General features: G+C 42.4%; 1 protein-coding gene across 2 annotated transcripts in view; it reads right to left on the reverse strand.

The window, feature by feature from the left end:
• rab5b (RAB5B, member RAS oncogene family) overlaps nt 1–25,274 on the reverse strand; it is an 82,782-nt gene that overhangs the window by 17,893 nt on the left and 39,615 nt on the right. For both annotated transcript variants that reach the window (XM_068035742.1, XM_068035743.1), the window contains exons 2-4: nt 15,087–15,355; nt 8,010–8,161; nt 5,896–6,018 (exon numbers count right to left, since the gene is read on the reverse strand). In XM_068035742.1, coding sequence (XP_067891843.1) covers nt 5,896–6,018; nt 8,010–8,161; nt 15,087–15,246 — 435 coding nt within the window. In that variant the 5' untranslated portion in view covers nt 15,247–15,355. The remainder of the gene's footprint in view (nt 1–5,895; nt 6,019–8,009; nt 8,162–15,086; nt 15,356–25,274) is intronic.

Raw genomic sequence — 25,274 nt, forward strand, 5'->3', positions numbered from 1 at the left:
TGGAGAAAGACCCTCTGATAGTGCAAGAGGGCAATCTTACAGTAGTAGTCCTGACAGACGTAACAGTGCAAGTAGAGGCCGTAGCTTGAATAGATTACACAATGAAATAAAGGCCACAGAACAATCTTGGAACAGAACAAGAACAGAAATGGAAATAAATAAGTACAATATAATATATAATAAAAACAAGAAATGCTGGAACCACTCAGCAGGTCTGGCAGCATCTGTGAAAAGCGAAGCAGAGTTAACGTTTCGGGTCAGTGACCCTTCTTCGGAACCCAGTTTTTTTGCATCCAAGGGTTTTAAAAGAAGTGGCTGCAGAGATAGTGGAGACATTGGTCATAACATACCAAAACTCACTGGATTCCGGTAGGGTACCAGCGGATTGGAAAACCGCTAATGTGACACCCCTATTCAAGAAAGGAGGGAGACAGAAAGCAGAAAACTACAGACCAGTTATTTTATCATTGGGAAAATGCTACAGTCCATTATTAAGGAATAGCAGGACATTTAGAAAAACATAATGCAATCAAACAGAGTCAACATGGTTTTATGAAAGGGAAATCATGTTTGACAAATTTGTTAGAGTTCTTTGAGGATATAACAAGCAGAGTGGATAAAGGGGAACCAGTAGATGTAGTGTATTTGGATTTTCAGAAGGCGTTTGATAAGGTGTCACATAAAAGGTTATTGCACAAAATAAGAGCTCAGGGTATTGGGGTTAATGTGTTGGCATGGACTGAGGACTGGCTAACACACAGAAGGCAGAGAGTCGGGATAAAAGGGTCTTTTTCAGGTTGGAAAGTCGTAACTAGTGGGGTGCCACAAGGATCGGTCCTAGGGCTTCAACTATTTATTATCTATATTAATGACTTAAAGGAAGGGACACAGAGTAGTGTATCCAAATTTGCTGATGATACAAAAAATAGGTGGGAAGGCATGTTGTGATGAGGACGCAAAGGATCTGCAAAGGGATATAGAGAGGTTAAGTGAGTGGGCAAAAACGTGGCAGATGGTGCTCATTGCGGGAAAGTGTGAGGTAATCCACTTTGGTAAGAAGAATAAAAAGGCAGATTATTATTTAGATGGAGAAAGACTACAAAATACTGCAGTACAGAGGGATCTGGGTGTTCTTGTGCATGAAACACAAAAGATTAGCATGCAGGTGCAGCAAGTAATTAGGAAGGCAAATGGAATTTTGGCCTTTATTGCGAGGGGGTTAGAGTTTAAAAATAAATTGGTGAGGCCACACCTGGAGTACTGCATACAGTTTTGGTCACCGTATTTAAAGGAGGATATACTAGCATTGGAGGCAGTTCAGAAAAGGTTCACTAAGCTGATTCCTGGGATGAAGGGGTTGCCTTATCAAGAACGACTAAACAGGTTAGGCCTTTATGCATTGGAGTTTAGAAGAATGAGAGGTGATCTTATAGAAATATAAGATCTTAAGGGGGCTTGACAGGGTAGATGTTGAGATGATGTTTCCACTAGTGGGGGAATCTCGAACTAGGGGACATAGTTACAGAATAAGAGGGCACACATTTAAAACTGAGATGCAAAGGAATTTCTTCTGAGGGTGGTGAATCTCTGGAATTCTCTGCCTCAGAGATGTGGAGGCTAGGTCACTAAAATGTATTTAATGAGGAGGTAGATAGAGTTTTGAAATCTCAGGAAGTGGAGGGTTAGCCGGAGCAGGCCCGAAAGAGGAGTTGAGGCCTGGGACAGATCAGCCATGATCATATTGAATGGCGGGGCAGGCTTGAGCAGCTGAATAGCTTACTCCTGCTCCTATTTCTTATGTTCTTATGTATTGTGCAACAAGATAGGATTAATTGATGAGCTCATAATGAAGGCACCCCTAGGTAGCAGCGATTATAATATGATCGCATTTTACATGCATTCAGTTTGAGGAAGAGAAGAATGGGTCCGACTAGTATTTTAAACTTAAATAAGGGCAATTAAGAGGGCATGAAAAAAGAGCTAGCTAAGGGAACTGGCAAATTATGTTAAGGGATAGGTCACTAGAGATGCAGTGGCAGACATTTAATACACAGAATAGATACATTCCAATGAGAAAGAAAAATTCCAAGGGGTGGACCCACTATCTGTGGTTAGCTAAAAAAGTTAAAGATAGTATCAAACTTAAAGAAAAAAACATATAATTGCGCAAATATGAGTGGCGGGTCAGACAACTGGACAGAATACAAAGAACAGCAAAGATTGACTAAAAGATTGATAAGGAGGGAAAAATTAGAATACGAGAGAAAGTTTGCTAGAAATATAAAAACAGATAGTAAGAGTTTCTATAGATATTTCAAAAAGAGTTAACAAATCCTACAGAATTTGGTCCTACAGAAAGTGAGTCTGGGGAATTAATAAGGGAAAATAAGGAGATAGCAGATGAACTGAACAGATATTTTGCACCAGTCTTCACTATAAAGGATACAAGAAACATCCCAGATATAGTTGTAAATCAGAAAATGGAAGGAGGGAGGTACTCAAGAAAATTACAATCACCAGAGAAGTGATACTGAGCAAACTGCTGGAGCTGCAGGATGACAAGTCCCCGGCTCCGGATGGACTTCATCCTAGGATCCGAAAAGAAGTGGCTAGTGAGATAGTTGATGTGTTGGTTTTAATTTTCCAAAATTCTCTAGATTCAGGGAAGGTTCCATCAAATTGGAAAATAGCGAATGTAACTCCTTTCTTCAAAAAGGGAGGGAGACAGAAAGCAGGAAATTACAGGCCAGTTAGCTTAACATCCGTCTTAGGGGAAATGTTAGAACCTATTATTAAAGACATTATAGCAGGGTACTTAGAAAAATTCAAGGTAATCAGGCAGAGTCAACATGGTTTTGTGAAAGGAGAGATCAATTTTAACCAGTTTAATGGAGTTCTTTGAAGAAGTAACATGTGCTGTGGGTAAAGGGGAACCTGTAGACGTACTGTACTTAGATTTCCAGAAGGCATTTGATAAGGTGCCACAAAGGTTATTGCAGAAAATAAAGACTCATTGTGTAGGAGGTAACATATTGGCATGGATAGAAGATTGACTAGCTCACAAGAAACAAAGTAGGCATAAATGGGTCATTTTTTGGTTGGCAAGATATAATGAGTGATGTGCCACAGGGAATCAGTGCTGGGGCCTCAACTTTTTACAATTTATATAAATGACTTGGATGAAAGGACCAAAGGTATGGTTGCTAAATTTTCTGATGACACAAAGAAAGGCAGGAAAGTAAGTTGTGAAGAGGACTCTGCTTGATTACCTTGAATTTTTCTTAGTGTCCAGCTATTCTTATGGGGTGGTACTGCAGAATTTGCAAAATGAGCTACGATTAGAGTAGAATTTAAAATTGGGAGTCAGGCTTGTGGTTCTTCTAAATATATTGGTTTAGATATTAAGCAAAGGGGGTCTTGAATAAATTTAAAATCAGCAATTTTATTTATAGTGTTACTCCCATCCCCATTCACTTCCTCCAAATAAAAGATGTTGCTATGTGTACTGGCATGGGTCCTAGCTATGCCTGCTTTTTTGTAGGATATGTGGAACATTTCTTGTCCCAGTCCTACTCAGGCCCCCTCCATGACCTCTTTTACTGATACACTGATGACTATCGGTGCCGCTTCTTGTTTTCATCCTGAACAAGAAACTTTCAACAACTTTTGCTTCCAATTTCCATCCTTTTCTCACCTTCACATGATCCATCTGGAACTCTTCCCTTCCTTGACTTCTCTGTCTCCATTTGCACAAATGGGCTTTCAAACAATACTCACTATAAACCCATGGACTCCCACAGCTACCTTGACTACACTTCCTCACACCCCACTTCCTGTAAGGGCTCTATTCCATTCTCCCGATCGCTCGGTCTCCATAGCATCTGTTTGGACAATGCAATCTTCCATACTAGCGCTTCCAATGTGCCTTCCTGTTTCCTCAACTCAGGATTCCCCCAGGGCCCTCAATCGTGTCCGTTCTATTTCACGTACTTCTGTTCTTATCCCTTCTCCCTCCCTGAACCACAGTAGGGTTCCCCTTGACTTCATCTACCCCACCAGCATCTACATTCAACGGATCATCCTCGGCCGTTTCCACTACCTCCAGCATGATGCCACACCAAACACATCTTCCCCTCCCCTCCAGCTTTCGGAAGGGACTGTTCCCTCCACAACACCACGGCCCACTCCTCAGTCACCCCCAAAACACCCCTTGCCCTATCCTAAGGCATCTTTCCAGGCAAGGGCAGGAGATGCAACATCTGCCCTTTTACCTCCTTGCTTCTCACTGTCCAAGGCCCCTAACAATCCACTCTATCGCAGACCTTCCCTTTTGTTGTTCTTCCCACTCTCCACCCTTTCACTTGCTCAAAACCGATTATATTTCTAACTTTTTTCAGTTGTGATAAAAGGTCACAGACCTGAAACGTTAACTCTGTTTCTCTCTCCACAGAAGCTGCCAGACCTGCTGAGTGTTTCCAGCATTTTCCGTTTTGACTTTAACTTCATTAATGGTTTAGTATTGAGGGTGTCCTTCTCCATCGGATTTCTAGAGAACTCTGTGTTACCTTAATTATATTACAAGAATCAAGTAGAAGTCTTCCTTCAGTGCAATCAAGAATGCTTTCAGCTATAACTTGCAGTGGGCAACTGGTCTGTGTTCCCTTTGAGTTCCTGATTTTAATCCTTCACTGAAGAAAAGCTCCAGGACACAAGTTCCTGCCATCTGGAAACCTTTGGCTCCAGGCTACTCTTTTACATGTGGTTTGAAGCAACTAAATTACTATATCTTCAGCAATAAATGGAATGTTACTAAACTGCAAGAATGAGTCAATAGTTCACATTAAATTTGTCTGTTTTGAAGATATATTTCTATCATGTCATTTTATTTTTTCCAAAACTATAGAAGTATAATAATCACAATACATTATTTGTGTATTCAATGAAGACTTAAATGTGTAAAGCACTCCATGATACTCTAACCAGCCCCACACTTCTTCAGCAAAAAGTTATTAAAAAATATTAACGGTAAAAACATAGCTGACCAGGATTGATAACTCAAATGTTCTCTTTGTCAGCCTGCTATCCTCCACCTTTCATCTAGATTGGTGCAGTTTGCTTCCTCTCACACAAAATCCCACACCAACTATTACCCATGTTCAGCCCTACTGGCTCTCCAAGTACTGAATTTCAAGGTGCTGATCTTCAAATCTTTTCATGGTCTCGCTACAAATCAGCAGCAAATCTCATACTATACCTTCTGCTCCTCCAATCTGAATTACTGATTATCCCCTACCGTGATCTATTCAGTAGCCAAACTTTCAGCCACAACAGCGGCACAGTGGCGCAGTGGTTAGCACCGCCGCCTCACAGCTCCAGCGACCCGGGTTCAATTCTGGGCACTGCCTGTGTGGAGTTTGCAAGTTCTCCCTGTGTCTGCGTGGGTTTCCTCCGGGTGCTCCGGTTTCCTCCCACAAGCCAAAAGACTTGCAGGTTGGTAGGTAAATTGGCCATTATAAATTGCCCCTAGTATAGGTAGGTGGTAGGGAAATATAGGGACAGGTGGGGATGTGGTAGGAATATGGGATTAGTGTAGGATTAGTATAAATGGGTGGTTGATGGTCGGCACAGACTCGGTGGGCCGAAGGGCCTGTTTCAGTGCTGTATCTCTCTAAACCTCTGCTCTTCAGGACTCTGCCCCAAAACAACTGTCTTGTTACTTCTATCTCCTTCTACAAAAGATCTCCTAAAAACCGATTTGTGACCTTTTTTTTTTGGCCTTCCCCAACTATTGTAAAACTTTTCATGTCTCCAGCAGAACGTTCTCACCTCCCCTATAAAGAATCTGAGACATTTTACGCAAGGGACGCTGTACGAATATAAATTATTAATGATTACCTCATACTCCACCATTCGTTTATCTGCCAGATCAGCTTTGTTACCAGCCAAGGCTATCACTATATTGGGACTGGCTTGTCGCTGTAGCTCTTTTACCCATGCTTTTGCTCTATCAAATGTTTCCTAAAGAAAACAAAAAGCAAATGAATAAATGCAATTTAATAAAAAAATATTTACAGTGAATTGCCTCCCTTATTTTGAAAACTTCATTCAAATGTACAAAACAAAGCACTGGTTAGCAAATCCATATACATTCAACCGAATAAAAATATTTAAAATTAAACATTCCAAAATATATAAATATTTTCAACAGCCCCCTCTAAAGTGTGAATTCCCAGGATGAGGTGGAGGCAGATTCAATAGTAGTTTTCAAAAGAAAATTGGACAATTATCTGAAGAGAAAATATTTGCAGGGATACGGCGAAAAGACAGGGGAGCGGGACTAGGCGAGATGCTCCTGCAGACAGCTGGCTCAGACATGACAGGCCGAATGGCCTCCTTCTGTGCTGTAACTATTCTATGACTCTACAAAATTACTCAGATCCAAACCTATCTTCATTATTTGATCTCCTCCATAAAGAGATAACACAAATTAGCATTTCCAAAAATAAACTATTTATGACAGTAACCCCCAGCTTCTTTTGAGTTCACAGTATATATTTTGAGGCCACTAAAACTCCCAAGACCACCTTATTTCTATTGTTTAGTCCAATGATGTCAGAATCACAACATAAACACAGATCCCCAGCTAATATAAATCAACTTCCTGCAATTGAAAAAAAACTACCCATCCAAATTTCCTTATGACTTGGTGTTAAATGCAGCTATGGTTACTAATCCATAGTGGCCAAGAAAGTCCAAGTTTGATCAGGATCTATGTTGAATTAGGTGATCTTAGTTGGAAAGGGAAAATGAAACTAAATTAGTCAGAGTTTCCTTTTGATCAGTGACCCATGCTAAAAACTCTTCTCTTTGGCCTCCTTATCTCGAGAGACAATGGGTAAGCGCCTGGAGGTGGTCAGTAGTTTGTGGAGCAGCGCCTGGAGTGGCTATAAAGGCCAATTCTAGAGTGACAGACTCTTCCACAGGTGCTGCAGAAAAAATTGTTTGTCGGGGCTGTTACACAGTTGGCTCTCCCCTTGCGCTTCTGTCTTTTTTCCTGCCAACTGCTAAGTCTCTTCGACTCGCCACACTTTAGCCCCGCCTTTATGGCTATTTAAGTAATTAAACTATTTAAGTAATATTTGGTAAGGAAAGGGTGTAGCCTGGCTGCAACACCCTCCACAGTTGAATAGTGTGCCAAAACTCTACCTATTTAAGTAAATAAATAATGCCTACTTGGGTCAAGTACTGAATATCTACAGACGCCAGAACGTCAGTGACTTTGGGGGAAGTGGGAGGCAGGTGGGGGAGAAAACTGGGTGGAAAATGCCCTAAACAGAAAAATGCAAGGTATACTGCATTCCATGAAGTGGTATGGTTATGGTTTAGGCCTACTCCTGCTCCTAATTTGTATGTTCGTATACATGTGGCATGTTTGCTCAATGCGCTAATATGCAGCACAATGGTTCACTGAGGAACAAACTTTACCACCTGACTTTCAAGACACTAACTGTGGCCCATCCAAAAGTAGCAAATCAAAGAGACATTCACTTTCCCAACAATGTAGCAATAAAGATACCTACAGTATTTATGTGCTATAAAATTTTGGTACTTAACACATCAGATCATTTTGACTTGGTCATCCAATCTTCCAAAACTATATGGATATGTAAACTGAACTTAAAAATCCAAGGTTAACTTGGCAGACAGCAGGTTTCATGGTGAACCCAACTCTTAATCTACAAAGCTAGTCCATGGTACTTACCAATTTTCAGGGTCCCATTCTGATTAACTACCACAGATGACTAGCACTACAGGACAAATCCAAATCTCAGCTTTTATATGTGGTCTTTTTACCCACCATACACTTAAATAGAAACAGTTTGTCTGTTAACTTGTTGGTGGATATGAAATTCCCTACCTGAAGTTCTGACAGCATGTCATATACTTTAAAACTCAAACAGCATTACTCCTTACAGGAAATATTAGGAGTTAAATTTCACTACCGTTACCTGTTTTGTGATATCAAAGACCACTATGGCAGCTTGGGCCCCCCTGTAATACATTGGTGCTAAACTGTGGTAACGTTCCTGACCAGCAGTATCCCAAATCTCAAATTTCACTGTTGTGTCATCCAGACAGACTGACTGAGCAAGAAAAGCAGCTGCAAAATAAAAATGGAAAGTTGAATTAATTTTATACAGTCAAACTAATGATTCTTACAGCTTGTTTACTCTCTGAAAAATGGTATTTGCTTTTCTTCCATGCCAGGCAACTAGGCATGGGCAACAAATGCTGACTTTGCCAGCGATGCTCACAACCCTTAAAGAATAAAAAAAACTGCAAAAGCACGTCCTACAATGCAGTGCAATATGGAGGAGTCCAGGCTCAAAACTGTCAGAGACCCAAACGACCAACTATGCACCTGAAACAAAAACATTGCACAGTCCCAATAGGATGTTGAAGATTCACCCCAGTTGCAACACAATCTCCTGAGATATAAAAGAGAAGTTTTCTAACCTATCATTTATTCCTCAATTCAGACTATCGCTTTAGTGTCAACTTGGTTCAGTTGACAGTACTTGCCTTTGTTAACAAGGTTGCCTGGTTCAATCTCACAGCAAGTCCTAAAAACACAATCCAAATTGGCATTTTTGTGCAATAATGAAGAAGTGCTGTTATTCCAAGGGCACGTGTTCCAAATAGTTTGGCTGAAAGTTAACAATCTCAAAACTAGTCGGAGAATAGGACACTCAACTGCATTGGTGAGGAGAAGGAATGTTTTTCAACTGTTGCACTACCCAAGCACGTGGGTTACGTGAGTGAATACTCATTTTCCCACCATCTGCCCACATCTTCTCTATTGTCTTTATCAATTTATCTCTTCCTTTTTTGGAACTGTACAAACACTTCTACTCTCCCTTCTTCCAGAGAGTTCCACAATTTTATACTATAAAGTTACCTGAATAGCTGACTGTTTTGTCAAATGGGACTGTTCGTAAAGAATGGACACTTCATTATTAAACCTCAACATCTTAAAGAGACAGAGCTCTTCCCTCACAATATAGCATTTACACCCTGTCTGCTACTCAACCAGGTGAAGTAGCTGCAGCACCTTTACAGGAATAAGTTCTTAACTGCTCCTTACTCTCCTCAGATTTCCTTTTTCTCCTGCAATCTTCTAACCTTCTAAACCTCACTTTGGAGTCACCGAATCACGATTTCCTGCTTTATCTCACCACTCATTTTCATTCTTGGCAGTACCTTGCACTTTGAGCCTTGGTAAATGTTAATTTGAATTTAAAATTTATATAGTGGGAAAGCAAGGTTCCCTGAGATTCAAAACTTGAAGACTATGATCCAGTAATCCAAATGATGGCAACCTTCACCCATGCTACTCTAGGAAGATTCCTAGGAAATAGGTGAGGAAAAGGAGAGATATGGGGAGATGGTTGTTAACTGAGGATATTTCATTTTTCATACATATCAGTTCAACATGATCGTGCTCTGTTTTGATTCTAAATCAGCCACCGAATGTCATTAGCAATAGAAAACATTTCTCCACCCGCCCCAGTCTCCCAAACATGCAGTGAAGATCCTGCAATAGTCAAGAATAATGTCAAGTAGTCTGACTGCAGGCCTCTGCCAATAACACCGAATTCATCCCAGTGCCAGCTCACCAAAATGATCTTGGATTTTGCTACTGTAAACAATAGGAGAAATAATTTCAAAAATATTTCTCATAGGGCTTCAAAATAATATTTTTTGATCTCCTGTGGCATTGATCACAGATTAATATGGATTGGACTGCTGGGGAGTGGTGATCAGCATGTGATCAGAACAGAACATGTTCTTGCCCATATTACTACCTCTGCCTCAGACTTTTCTTCTCTGAGCTCATTCTTTGCCAGTCTCTTGATATTTTAGTTCATAACTTTCTCTTTCCACTCACAGTTATGTTTCGACTATCAGCTGTTCACTCATACTTCTTGTGGTCTGGTTGCTACTCTACTTTTAGTTTGTTTTCCTCAAACCATTAATTTAGAAAAAATAATTCAAGTTGGGAATTCAGCTGGAACTTCAATGCACTCCCAACTTGTTACTTTTCCTCAGAACACGCAAGGCTTTATTCCATTATTTTGGGGTACAAAATGGAATATGGCCATTTTTGTTGCAATTTTCTTGGGCCATGGCTTTTTTTGTTTATTCATTCATGGGATGTGGGCAACACTGGCCAGGCCAGCATTTATTGCCCATCCCTAATTGCCCTTGAGAAGGTGGTGGTGAGCTGCCTTCTTGAACCACTGCAGTCCATGCGGGGTAGGTACACCCACAGTGCTGTTAGAAAGGGAGTTCCAGGATTTTGACCCAGCAACAGTGAAGGAATGGCGATATAGTTCCAAGTCAGGATGGTGTGTGACTTGGAGGGGAACTTGCAGGTGGTGGCGTTCCCATGCATTTGCTGCCCTAGTCCTTCTAGTTGGTAGAGGTCGCGGGTATAAAAGGTGCTGTCAAAGGAACCTTGGTGCATTGCTGCAGTGCATCTTGTAGATGGTACACACTGCTGCCACTGTGCGTTGGAGGTGGAAGGAGTGAATGTTTGTAGATGGGGTGCCAATCAAGCGGGCTGCTTTGTCCTGGATGATGTCGAGCTTCTTGAGTGTTGTTGGAGCTGCACCCATTCAGGCAAGTGGAGAGTATTCCATCACACTCCTGACTTGTGCCTTGTAGATGGTGGACAGGCTTTGGAGAGTCAGAAAGTTAGCTACTCGCCGCAGGATTCCTAGCCTCTGACCTGCTCTTGTAGCCACGGTATTTATATGGCTACTCCAGTTCAGTTTCTGGTCAATGGTAGCCCCTAGGATGTTGATAGTGGGGGATTCAGCGATGGTAATGCCATTGAATGTCAAGGGGAGATGGTTAGATTCCCTCTTGTTGGAGATGATCCTTGCCTGGCACTTGTGTGGCGAGAATGTTACTTGCCACTTATCTGCCCAAGCCTGGATATTGTCCAGGTCTTGCTGCATTTCTATACGGGCTGCTTCAGTATCTGAGGAGTCACGAATGGTGCAATCATCAGTGAACATCCCCACTTCTGACCTTATGATTGAAGGAAGGTCATTGATGAAGCAGCTGAAGATGGTTGGGCCTAGGCCGCTACAATGAGGATATCCTGCAGTGATGTCCTGGAGCTCAGATGATTGACCTCCAACAACCACAACCACCTTCCTTTGTGCTAGGTATGACTCCAGCCAGCAGAGGGTTTTCCACAATTCCCAATGACCTTAGTTTTGCTAGGGCTCCTTGATGCCATACTTGGTCGAATGCTGCCTTGATGTCAAAGGCAGTCACTCTCACCTCACTTCTTGAGTCCAGCTCTTTTGTCCATGTTTGAACCAAGGTTGTAATGAGGTCAGGAGCCGAGTGGCCCTGGCAGAACCCAAACTGAGCGTCACTGAGCAGGTTATTGCTAAGCAAGTGCCGCTTGATAGCGCTACCGATGACACCTTCCATCACTTTACTGATGATTGAGAGTAGGGTGATGGGGCAGTAATTGGCCGGGTTGGACTTGTTCTGCTTTTTGTGTACAGGACATACCTGGGCAATTTTTCACATTGCAGGGTAGATGCCAGTGTTGTAGCTGTACTGGAACAGCTTGGCTAGGGGCGCGGCAAGTTCTCGAGCACAGGTCTTCAGTACTATTGCCGGAATATTGTCAGGGCCCATAGCCTTTGCAGTATCCAGTGCCATCAGTCGTTTCTTGATATCACTCTGAGTGAATCAAATTGGCTGAAGTCTGGCATCTGTGACGTTGGGGACTTCAGGAGGAGGCCGAGATGGACCATCAACTCGGCACTTCTGGCTGAAGATTATATTTCGCACTGATGTACTGGGCTCCCCCATCATTGAGGTTGGGGATATTTGTGGAGCCACCTCCTCCAATTCGTTGTTTAATTGTCCAACACCATTCACGGCTGGATGTGGCAGGACTGCAGAGCTTAGATCTGATCCATTGGTTATGGGATCGCTTCGCTCTGTCTGTTGCATGCTGCTTACGCAGTTTGGCACGCAGATAGTCCTGTGTTGTAGCCTCACCAGGTTGACACCTCATTTTGAGGTATGGCCTTGCTGCTCCTGGCATGCCCTCCTGCACTCTTCATTGAACCAGGGTTGGTTTCCTGGCTTGATGGTAATGGTAGAGTGGGGGATATGCCGGGTCATGAAGTTACAGATTGTGGTTGAGTACAATTCTCCTACTGCTGATGGCCCACAGCGCCTCATGGATGCCCAGTTTGGCATTGCTAGATCTGTTCGAAATCTATCCCATTTAGCACAGTCGTAGTGCCACACAACACGATGGAGGGTATCCTCACTATGAAGGCGGGACTTCGTCTCCACAAGGACTGTGCGGTGGTCACTCCTACAAATTCTGTCATGGACAGATGCTTCTGCAGCAGGCAGATTGGTGAGGACGAGTTCAAGTATGTTTTCCCCTATTGTTGGTTCCCTCACCACCTGCCGCAGACCCAGTCCAGCAGATATGTCCTTTAGGACTTGGCCAGCTCAGTCAGCAGTGGTGCTACCGAGCCACTCTTGGTGATGGACATTGAAGTCCCCCAACCAGAGTACATTCTGACCCTCGCCACCTTCAGTGCTTCCTCAAAGTGCTGTTCAACCTGGAAGAGCACTGGCTCATCAGCTGAGGGAGGGCAGTAGGTGGTAATCAGCAGGAGATTTCCTTGTCCATGTTTGATCTGATGCCGAGACTTCATGGGGTCCAGAATCGATGTTGAGGGCTCCCAGGGCAACTCCCTCCCTACTGTCTACCACTGTCCCGCCACCTCTGGTGGGCCTGTCCTGCCGCTGGGACAGGACATACCCGGGGATGGTGATGGCAGTGTCTGGGACATTGTCTGTCAGGTCTGATTCCGTGAGTATGACTATGCCAGGCTGTTGCTTGACTAGTCTGTGGGACAGCTCTCCCAACTTTGGCACAAGCCCCCAGATGTTAGTAAGGAGGACTTTGCAGGGTCGACAGGGCTGGGTTTGCCATTGTCATTTCAGGTGCCTAGGTCGATGCCGGGTGGTCCGTCCGGTTTCATTCCTTTTTATTGACTTCGTAGCAGTTGGGTACAACTGAGTGGCTTGCTAGGCCATTTCAGAGGGCATGTAAGAGTCAACCATATTGCTTTGGGTCTGGAGTCACATGTAGGTCAGACCAGGTAAGGACAGCAGATTTCCTTCCTCAAAGGACATTAGTGAATCAGATGGATTTTTACAACAATCGACAATGGTTGTGGTGAGATTTGAACCCATGGCCCCAGAGCAATACCCTGGGTCTCTGGGTTAGTAGTCCAGTGACAATTCCACTAGATTTCGAACAGATCTGGCAATGCAAAACTGGGCATCCATGAGGCGCTGTGGGCCATCAGCAGCAGCAGAACTGTACTCAACCACAATCTGTACCCTCATGGCCCGGCATATCCCCCACTCTACCATTACCATTAGACTAGCTTTTTAATTCCAGATTTAGTAATGGAATTCAAATTCCACCTTCTGCTGTGGTGGGATTTGAACCCATGTCCCCAGAGCAATACCCAGGGTCTCTGGGTTAGTAGTCCAGTGACAATACCACCACGCCACCACCTCCGCCTGTATGCAGCATTCTTGATACCACATGCCAACTGGATTCCATGTTGTTAGTTTGGATCAATCAGCAACATTACAAATCAGGCAGTTTAAGTATTTTGCTGTATTGTTCGGAACACAGCGCGAACAGATTTAAAGGACAGGCTCAAAGTATAGGAGCTTTTTCGTCTGAGGGACGAAGGTGTAGTGTGGACATAATTGAAGATTTCAAAAGGAAGACAATAAACCATAAATAATTTAAGAAGGATAGGAATAGGGGCACTATGGGACATTACATACATAAGCAAAGTGTTGCTAGATGCGAGGAAATATTTCTTTTCAGCATTGCCCTCTGGAACAGATTATTAAACCATGTGTATCCCCACAGGGTTTCCAGAGGGAGCTGGAAAAGCTCCTGAGAAAGGAAGACCTATGAAGTTATAAAAAGGTAGTGAATAGGTACTCTCATGAATTACTCCAACCTTCTAGATCTTGCTTGACTGTCTTGAAAGGTGAGGGGAGGGGGCCTCAGATTGTACTGTTCCAAAGTTTTTTCCCTTGGGTAAGAAGGGGCTGATGATATACATAGTTCCATCATATCTGGAGGGTTGAGCTTGATGGGCAACACAATCTTTTCCATGCTTTTTTTGTTCTATAGAATATTGCGTGCAATTCTGGTCGCCACACTACCAGAAGGACGTGGAGGCTTTGGAGAGGGTACAGAAGAGGTTTACCAGGATGTTGCCTGGTCTGGAGGGCATTAGCTATGAGGAGAGGTTGGATAAACTCCGATTGTTTTCACTGCAACGACGGAGGTGGAGGAGCGACATGATAGAGGTTTTCAAAGTTATGAGCGGCATGGACAGAGTGGATAGTCAGAAGATTTTTCCGAGGGTGTAAGAGTCAGTTACTAGGGGGCATAGGTTTAAGGTGCGAGGGGCAAAGTTTAGAGGGGATGTGCGAGGCAACTTCTTTACACAGAGGGCGGTGAGTGCCTGGAACTTGCTGCCGGGAGAGGTGGTGGAAGCAGGTACGATAGCGACGTTTAAGAGGCATCTGGACAAATACATGAATAGGATGGGAATAGAGGGATACGGACCCCGTAAGTGCAGAAGGTTTTAGTTTAGGCAGGCATCATGATCGGCGCAGGCTTGGAGGGTCGAATGGCCTGTTCCTGTGCTGTACTGTTCTTTGTTCTATATAAATATTGGCAAATCTGTACCAAAAACATTGCCACTTTGACCTAAAAGGTTATAAAGACTGTGCTTCTGCACTACTCCATGAATGTGGCACTTGTCACTCTTAAATCACACTATGAGGAAGCGCAGTTGGAGATTTTAATACCTGGTACCCCCAGATCTGGTCAGAATCCAACAACAAGCTTTGCAAAGGTCAAGGTACATCTTAGATAGATGTAACTAACTTACCTCAAATACTACATAGTTTAAAAGAATAATTACCACCAATTGTTGTCTCTTGGAATTCATCAAACTGGCCTTTGACAAAACGCAGGACTAGACTCGATTTCCCCACTGCCATATCTCCTAGTAGAACCAGCTTGAATTGACAGATCTTAGTCTGGCCTAGACCATTTGGTCTAGAAGCTCCTCTGCTTGCCATGATCCCTTATGCTTGTAAATTCAGTGTTCCCAGCTTCAATTATATTTCAATTGCACAATCATGGAACAAGTGATCGCTACGATGCTGCTGTTCAGTGATCACTTCAGAACTGTAAAAACAAAGGCACAAGATAAGATTCAAGCACTACAGCAAATAGATTTTTTTGAAGCCCACTTTACAGTGCTGGAGATATATAGGTAATGTTCACCCAGAATACAATACATTACTGAAATGCCCCTTCTCAAGGTTGTAATTACACTACAATAGTAACATCATTGCCAAGCACTTTTACAACACATTGACGTTAAAGTTGTACTGGAAACCAAGTTAGGCCCTGACTTTGGATTTATATTGTAACTTCTTAGCACTGGTGTGAAATGAATTTGTATTGCTCAGAAGTTACAGCTGCAATGTAAATTAAGCCTACCATGTACACACTCTTTCTTCCTTTAAACTAGCAAAACACACTATGTTTTCATCATTACATAATAGGTTTGCAGGAAAACTTTTATTTTCCCTTAAACTGAAGTCACCTCACACGTCAATTCACCCTATCCACAGGATCACACAAGTCTTCAATGAGTAAAGAACAAAGAAAATTACAGCACAGGAACAGGCCCTTCGGCCCTCCAAGCCTACGCCGCTCCAAATCCTCTATCTAAACCTGTCGCCTATTTTCTAAGGGTCTGTATCTCTTTACTTCCTGCCCATTCATGTATCTGTCTAGATACATCTTAAAAGACGCTATCGTGCCCGCGTCTACCACCTCCGCTGGCAATGCGTTCCATGCACCCACCACCCTCTGCGTAAAGAACTTTCCACGCATATCCCCCCTGAACTTTACCCCTTTCACTTTGAACTCGTGTCCCCTTGCAATTGAATCCCCCACTCTGGGAAAAAGCTTCTTGCTATCCACCCTGTCTATACCTCTCATGATTTTGTACGCCTCAATCAGGTCCCCCCTCAACCTCCGTCTTTCTAATGAAAATAATCCTAATCTACTCAACCTCTCTTCATAGCTAGCGCCCTCCATACCAGGCAACATCCTGGTGAACCTCCTCTGCACCCTCTCCAAAGCATCCACATCCTTTTGGTAATGTGACAACCAGAACTGCACGCAGTATTCCAAATGTGGCCGAACCAAAGTCCTATACAACTGTAACATGACCTGCCAACTCTTGTACTCAATACCCCGTCCGATGAAGGAAAGCATGCCGTATGCCTTCTTGACCACTCTATTGTCCTGCGTTGCCACCTTCAGGGAACAATGGACCAGAACACCCAAATCTCTCTGTACATCAATTTTCCCCAGGACTTTTCCATTTACTGTATAGTTCACTCTTGAACTGGATCTTCCAAAATGCATCACCTCGCATTTGCCCTGATTGAACTCCATCTGCCATTTCTCTGCCCAACTCTCCAATCTATCTATATTCTGCTGTATTCTCTGACAGTCCCCTTCACTATCTGCTACTCCACCAATCTTAGTGTCGTCTGCAAACTTGCTAATCAGACCACCTATACTTTCCTCCAAATCATTTATGTATATCACAAACAGTGGTCCCAGCACGGATCCCTGTGGAACACCACTGGTCACACGTTTCCATTTTGAGAAACTCCCTTCCACTGCTACTCTCTGTCTCCTGTTGCCCAGCCAGTTCTTTATCCATCTAGCTAGTACACCTTGGACATGCGCCTTCACTTTCTCCATCAGCCTACCATGGGGAACCTTATCAAACGCCTTACTGAAGTCCATGTATACGACATCTACAGCCCTTCCCTCATCAATCAACTTTGTCACTTCCTCAAAGAATTCTATTAAGTTGGTAAGACATGACCTTCCCTGCACAAAACCATGTTGCCTATCACTGATAAGCCCATTTTCTTCCAAATGGGAATAGATCCTACCCCTCAGTATCTTCTCCAGCAGCTTCCCTACCACTGACGTCAGGCTCACTGGTCTATAATTACCTGGATTATCCCTGCTACCCTTCTTAAACAAGGGGACAATATTAGCAATTCTCCAGTCCTCCGGGACCTCACCCGTGTTTAAGGATGTTGCAAAGATATCTGTAACTTTCATTCAGTTTAACAGAAAATGAGTACAATATCATAACTGAACCCAAGTATAATTGCTATATAAATTTCAAAAAAAACTTTTAATCACAACTTAATTTAGTTTATAAAACAATCTACAAACATCTCAAAAACAAAAGAAGTTACACAAGAAAACAGCCATGATTTCTGTCTGTGCTACTTATTAAATGGATTTGAACCAAAAATGTACGGTGGACTTATTCAACTTTAATGTATCCAGTACAAACTGATGTTGAGAATGAATAACAAACATGTAAGCTAATATTTACACTATGCTGTCCTGAGTTACTTTTGCACAGATAGTTGATTAGTTGCCAAAGTCAGACGCGTACATATGATCCTCAAAACCAGATAGATTGCAGTGAATTATCTCCAACTGGTATACATTTACTTTTTGGATTTCCCACCAACCCTTCACACTACACTCCATGGCAGGGAATCAAATTAATTTTCCATTTTTAGCAGTTATCAGGAGCAAACACTTCCAGGATGGATCCAGCATAGGCTATATGGAGGACTTTTGTTTCGAAACATTACTCGTACAAATTAGCGTGGCTACATTCTGTGCAACTCCAGTTTTGGTATTAGCACTGTAAACAGGCTATCCAATCACAATGAATATCCTGTAAACGTAAAAGGAATTTTACATTTAGACACCAGTTCTTGAACATACATATTCCACTGAGCCTATCAAATGGAATTTGGACCTTAAACCAGGCAATGATAAGTTTCACTGTCAAGGCATGGTTTTTTTCCCCCCCACTGTGGTGTTTGATTTTTGTCCAAGTCAATGGTTTACTAATGGTTAGACTGCACTTGAGCACTGATGAGAAGGGCCTGATTTAAATCTAAACCTCACCTGCCAACTCATTTGAGTTTCCCAGACACCAATCTCATCTGCGTCATTACGATCCGCAACAAGAGAAAGCAAAGTGCCTGAATGGCATAAGGGATAAAGAGGAGAAAAAGCACTTCCAACACTTTGGGTGGCTATAGGGCAACATTGGTAAAGGCTATGAAGATGACCAGGATCACTTATCCATCATCTCAGCTAAAGCTCTGGTGAACAGAGAAAAAAAAACTCCCCAAAATTAAGGAATTTGACAATTGCAACAAAGAATCGCCAATGTGCAGTGAGCTAATTATTTCACACATTTCCACTTGTGTCCAACAAGTCCAACGTCAACACTGACTTAACTAGTTCTTTTGCAAAAAATGCAGAGTTTGGCATTTCACAACTTCCTCTTAAAGTTTGACAAGTATTCAGTATGCTGGCACAAAGGGACTTTAATCAAAACCTTAGAGGGAGAAAAAAGGAACATACAAACCACATAGCAAACAAGAACAGATAGAACCACGGCCAGCCATGGTGACAGGTTCCTGAACTGAACTTTTTTTTCCCCCCAATTTATTCACGACATTTTGAACTAGCAGTGTTCTGCACATGCTGTTAATTGTTCTGCCTTCAAGTTACTAAGTTGCTTGTATTTGACTTCTGCTTATAGGAGTATTACATGCTTTACTAGAACAAAAATGTAAAAATCCATTGTCTCTCGAGATAAGGAGGCCCAAAAGAAGAAAGAAGACTAGAACAAAAATTGCAAACCCCAAGTCAGTTCGTTTTTTGGTTCCATACATAAATATTTTCATTTAGGAAAAAAAGCCATATGTTGTTCAAAGTGAATAAGACTAATGCAAGTAATTATTAAGGGTGCATTTTCTCATGTGGGATCAGTTCTAATAGCTTTTGATGAGTGGGGCCAAGTATCAGAATATCCGATCAGACCCACCATATAGAGTTTGATGCACCTGATCTATAGGATACACTGCAGGAACCCACCAAGCTTATTTCAAAAGAACCTACCAGTTTTACCACTAAGAAAGGTCAAATGCAGCAACATCATGGGAACAACATAAACTCAAAATTCCCCTCAGTCCATCTGAATTGGACATATATAGTCATTGGATCAAAACTCTAGAATTCTCGAATAACATCCTAGAAGTACTGCAGCAGTTCAAGGTGACAGCCCACCACCCTCACCTTCCCAGGATGCATAAGAAATATGACCTTGACCACATAGCAAATTCAATGAACCAACAATAATAAAGTAAAACAATCCCTCCAATTGGTGAAATTTGGCTTAGAGTTTACTTGTAATTCAGAACAGAAAACTGATCTAATTATCACACAACCATTCTCATCATGATATCATCTATGAACAAAAATGGTACAATGTTGGATTGAAATAGTTTCTCGTTTTACTATATTACCCACAAAAATCCACTACTCATATTCATGTGGCCGAGTTAAAAAAAAATTCAATATGAATCAGCCATGGTGACACGGGTTCCTGAACTGAACTACTTTTTTCCAAATTTGTTCACGACATTTTGAACCATCAGCATTCTACATATGCTGTAAACTGTTCTGTTTACATTTCACATGATTTATATAGATTACTTCAACACAGTGGCACAGTGGTTAGCACCGCAGCCTCACAGCTCCAGCGACCCGGGTTCAATTCTGGGTACTGCCTGTGTGGAGTTTGCAAGTTCTCCCTGTGCCTGCGTGGGTTTCCTCCGGGTGCTCCGGTTTCCTCCCACATGCCAAAGACTTGCTGGTTAATAGGTTAATTGGCCATTATAAATTGCCCCTAGTATAGGTAGGTGGTAGGGAAATATAGGGAAGGTGGGGATGTGGTAGGAATATGGAATTAGCGTAGGATTAGTAACAAATGGGTAGTTGATGGTCGGCACAGACTCGGTGGGCCGAAGGGCCTGTTTCAGTGCTGTATCTCTAAAACTAAAACTAACTAAAAACTAAACATCTGCGTCACCCTGGTCCACTCCTCCATTAGCCCCCCCCACCACATCCTCCCCGTCCCATGGCACCTTCCCCTGCAATCGCAGGAGGTGTAATACCTGCCCATTTACCTCCTCTCTCCTCACTATCCCAGGCCCCAAACACTCCTTTCAGGTGAAGCAGCGATTTACTTGTACTTCTTTCAATGTAGTATACTGTATTCGCTGCTCGCAATGTTGTCTCCTCTACATTGGGGAGGCCAAGCGCAGACTGGGTGACCGCTTTGCGGAACACCTCCTCTCAGTCCGCAAGCAGGACCCTAAGCTTCCGGATGCATGCCATTTCAACACACCCTCTGCTCTCATCTCTATCCTGGGATTGCTGCAGTGTACCAGTGAACATCAACGCAAGCTCGAGGAACAGCATCTCATCTACCGATTAGGCACACTACAGCCTGCCGGACTGAACATTGAGTTCAATCATTTCAGAGCATGACAGCACCCCATTTACTTTCATTTTTAGTTGTTTTTTCTTTTTTACATTTTTTACAACCCTTTTTTTTTGAATTTATTTCATTTCATCTTAGTTTGTTCAGTTTGCTTACCCACTTTTTTTTTCATGTTTGTACTTGCTGCTGTTCAATATTCAGTCCATTAACACCTTTTCTGTACTAATGCTTTGCCTTTCAACACACCATTAACATATTGTTTGCCGTTGCTCCATGACCTTTTGGTCAGCTATGTGGCCTTGCCCAATCTACACCTTCTCCTTTGTTATCTCTTGCCCCACTCCCACCTCACTTGCTTATAACCTGTGACATTTTTAATATTTGTCAGTTCCGAAGAAGGGTCACTGACCCGAAACGTTAACTCTGCTTCTCTTTCCACAGATGCTGCCAGACCTGCTGAGAGGTTCCAGCATTTCTTGTTTTTAATTCTGAACAGCAATGCTCAGTTCAAATCAATTAGTGTGTGCTGTATGCATCCCTTTCTCAGAATGTGATATCTCCATCAGGCAATCAGGGACTTGGCTAGCAACGTTTTTGATACTTAGCAATCTGTAATATAGCTTCTGGCTTCCTGGAAACAAATCAGATTATAATTTTGTATTTAAAAGGAGTGCCAGCAATATTAAATGCTTACACATATATTGCTTACTATACACAATTAAAGGGCCTATATACCGCAGCTACGTCTCACTGCAAGTTTGCAGTCCTAGTTCCATAAAACTGCTTGCCTTTAGCTTTTCATGGGGAAATTGAAACAAGCCAATTTAAAACACACACAAACTAATCACGAGTGGATTCTGTTGACACAGCAATCCAGCTGGGGTTTCAACCACTTCCAGCACTGATCAAGTAGACCTTTTTATTTCATGTATATTAATATAATTTTTAACCCTGAAATGTACAGTAGAAAACACTTTTTTTTTTTAAATTGCCTTTAAGCGATTCCCCCAAACCAATGCCACATATTATCCCCCACTAAGGGCCAGCTGCCATTTGAACACTAGAAAATTGAATTTAACCGATATTCTTTGGGGGGAATTTGGGTGAATTCATCACAACAACTTGTATTTATAACACGCTTTTATAACATCCCCAAAGACACATTGTACAGCGAGCTCGCCACTGGTATCAGACCCACCGGCCGTCCATGTCTCCGCTTTAAAGACGTCTGCAAACGCGACATGAAGTCCTGTGACATTGATCACAAGTCGTGGGAGTCAGTTGTCAGCGATCGCCAGAACTGGCGGGCAGCCATAAAGGCGGGGCTAAAGTGTGGCGAGTCAAAGAGACTTAGCAGTTGGCAGGAAAAAAAGACAGAAGCGCAAGGGAAGAGCCAACTGTGTAACAGCCCCGACAAACAAATTTTTCTGCAGCACCTGTGGAAAAGCCTGTCACTCTAGAATTGGCCTTTATAGCCACTCCAGGCGCTGCTCCACACACCACTGACCACCTCCAGGCGCTTACCCATCGTCTCTCGAGATAAGGAGGCCAAAAAGAGAACATAGTAAAACATCACAAAGTGCTTCATAAGAGCTTTATCAGATAGAATTTGACACCAATCCGCATAAGACATTTTTAGGACAGCTGATATAAAACTTGATCAAAGAGGTAGGTTTTCAGGGGCTTCTTAAAGGAGCTGCGAGAGGTAAAGAGGCAGTGAGATTTAGGGAGCAAATTCCTGAACTCAGTTCACGCAGCTGAAGGCACAGCCGCCAACAGTGGAGTGATTACAATCGGGGATGCACAAGAGGCCAGAATTGGAGGAACAAACAAGAACATTAACTTTAAAATTGAGGCACTGCTGGACCAGGACCCAATGTAGATCAACCATCAGATCGGTGTTCGTTGAGTAGGTCTTGGTGCAAGTTAGGAGACGGGCAGCAGAGTTCTGGATTAGGTCATGGTTATGGAGGTTGGAAGTCAGGAGGCCAGCAAGGACAGCATTAGAATAGTCAAGTTTAGAGGCAACAATGGCATGAATGAAGGTTTCAGCACCAGATGAGTTGAAGCAGGACAGAGATGGATGATATTATAAAAGGCAGAAGTAGGCAGTCTTGGTGAAGCGAATATGTGGTTGGAGCTCATCTTGGGGTCAAACAGGATGCTAAGGCTGCGAACAGTCTGTTTCACCCTCTAACGGCGACCAGGGAAAGCGATGGAGTCAATGGCTACAGGATGGAATTTGTGACAGGGACTGAAGACAATGGCTTTGGTCTTCCCAATATTTTATCACAGGAAGTTTCTGCTCATTCAGGTCTGGATGTCAGACAAGCAGCATGATAAATCAAAGACTGTGTAAGGGTTTAGAGAGATGGCGAGTCAGGTAGAACTGGGTGCTGTCAACATGTGTGTGGGGAACCTGACTGTTTTCAGATGATATCGCCAAGGGGACGCATGTAGATAAGAAATAGGAGGGGGCCAAGGATAGATTCTTGAGGGACTGCAGAGGTATGGTATTGGAGTAGGAAGATCAGCCGTTGCAGATGATTCTCTGGCTACAACGGATAGATAAGAATCGAAGCAGATAAGGAAAATTCCACCCAGTTGGAGGAGGATGGTGTGATCAACCGCATCTTATATATTATTCTGCTGCTACGGCGAAGCAGTATTTACATGGCATGCCTCTTTATGATTGGTTTCTTGGTTGTAAGGGCTTTGGGGATATTCTGATGTTGTTGAGAAAGGCACTATATAAATGCAAGTCCTTTTTCTCATATGGCCAGAAATGTAACTCAGGTCACTTGGAGTTCTGTTTGCTCAGGGAATTTTGCAGACTGGAATATGAAGTTCAGTTTCCAGTTGTGGCTGAGAAGCAACCATTATTTTAAGATTGTTCTGCAACTATAAATATGAATTGCATTATTGCAATTTCAGACCACAAGGCTTCACAGCCTATACCTGACTCCAAGTTATCATTAAAGCTTTCTGCTGCTTAGCTAAATTAATCATAATGTTTCCATCACTTAAATCATTCCCCAGCAGAATGCTGAACAGGAGCATAGACACCCCTGTGCTTTTAGTCTTGACTACAAGTAGTAGCTAGTCAGAACTTAGCCAATGCTAATTAACTGACGTAGTAAGACCATAAACATGGGTGAACCTCTAAGTATAAGCTTGTCAGTACAGTACAATCAGTATTGTGCAATCCTTCAGTAGGCCCTTTTTTAAAAAAAAACTAAGAACGGGCAAAGGAATACTGTCACAGAACCATAGTATTCTTCAGTTGTCACTGTACACCCTGCAATCATACATATGCCTTACAATTACATTTATCTTCCCAATTGATATCTAGCTCCACACTTTGATCAACAAGCACTTGTACTATGTACTATTTTGTTACAGTTGGAGCACCTGCGATCTCTGCCATCATCTCATGAGTTCTTATTCTGTGGCACATTCCTTGATTCTTGCGGTTGTGATAGCACACCTGGCTGGGTGTGTCTGTATTACAGAATCACAGATAGATTCTAATTCCTTATTACTAGTTCCAGTACATACATGCACAGAACGAAGATTCAGCTATGGCTAGCCATATTTTCTGCAAGATCAAGTGAATTTACACCACAATCTGGCCACCTCAGGACAAAGTAGAAACATGCATAGTTCTGGAAACCCTCAACATGTTCGATCTGGTGTCTACCATTGCATCTGGAATAGGAATCCAGATACCTGAACTGGCATCAATAGGGTAAATTTATCAGGAAGTCTGCAACTGGATCCTACTGAAATAAAGTTGGTTTTAATATGCTAATTTAGATCCATGTTAGAGTCATTAAGTTGTACGAGTTTACTTTATCTTTGATGGCTGGATAGATGAAATATTAAGATTCAATTACAACACATTCTAAATCAGAGACAAATATCCTACAAAACTTACAAATGGCTACTCACCTAATAAGGGAAATGCTGATTTTGTGAATGACTTTTGTTTAAGTAGACCTTCAAAACAAGTTGGTTTTATATGTCATAGAACGTTCCAAGGTACTTCACAGGAGCATTAACAAAATTCAACACTAATCCACATAAGGAGATGCTAGGTGACCAAAAGCTTGGTAGGTTTTAAGGAATGACTTCAAAGGAGAAAGAGCTGAAGAGGTTTAGGGAGGATTTCCAGAAAAGATTTAGAATAATACATCCACTGGCTGAGTTTATCTCAGAAGATAATCCACAGTCCGTAACCAGCAGAAAAACTGGGCTAGGTTGACTATGACAGTGTACCACATGTTCAAGGTAAAATGAATGTTGAAACATAGTTCAGGTAAATTACTTTTATATAGTTTGTGAAAGATAACAAAATTTACAGCAATCATCCTTCTATCTTGAATACCATTCTATACCTGTTCTATGTTGATTTATATCCTGAGCCTCAGTTTGATAGCGTCTGTATTCAATCCATCTATCAGAAAAATCACATGGTGGTACGCAGTACATTCCAGTAAGCCAATGTACAGCAGCAAGGGCTCCTTGGGTCTCACTATTCTTTGTTTATGTCCTAGGCAGGTAAAGATACACTGGGGATGGGAGGAGTGGTCAGTTAAGCTAAACCCAAGTCGAAGTAAAACACAAACATAATAATCCCTTTCCAGCCAACTAATGGGAGAAACCACACCATCCAATCAC

Source organism: Heterodontus francisci, chromosome 7 (assembly GCF_036365525.1).
Source record: "Heterodontus francisci isolate sHetFra1 chromosome 7, sHetFra1.hap1, whole genome shotgun sequence".
In the NCBI taxonomy this organism is placed as follows: Eukaryota; Metazoa; Chordata; class Chondrichthyes; order Heterodontiformes; family Heterodontidae; genus Heterodontus; species Heterodontus francisci.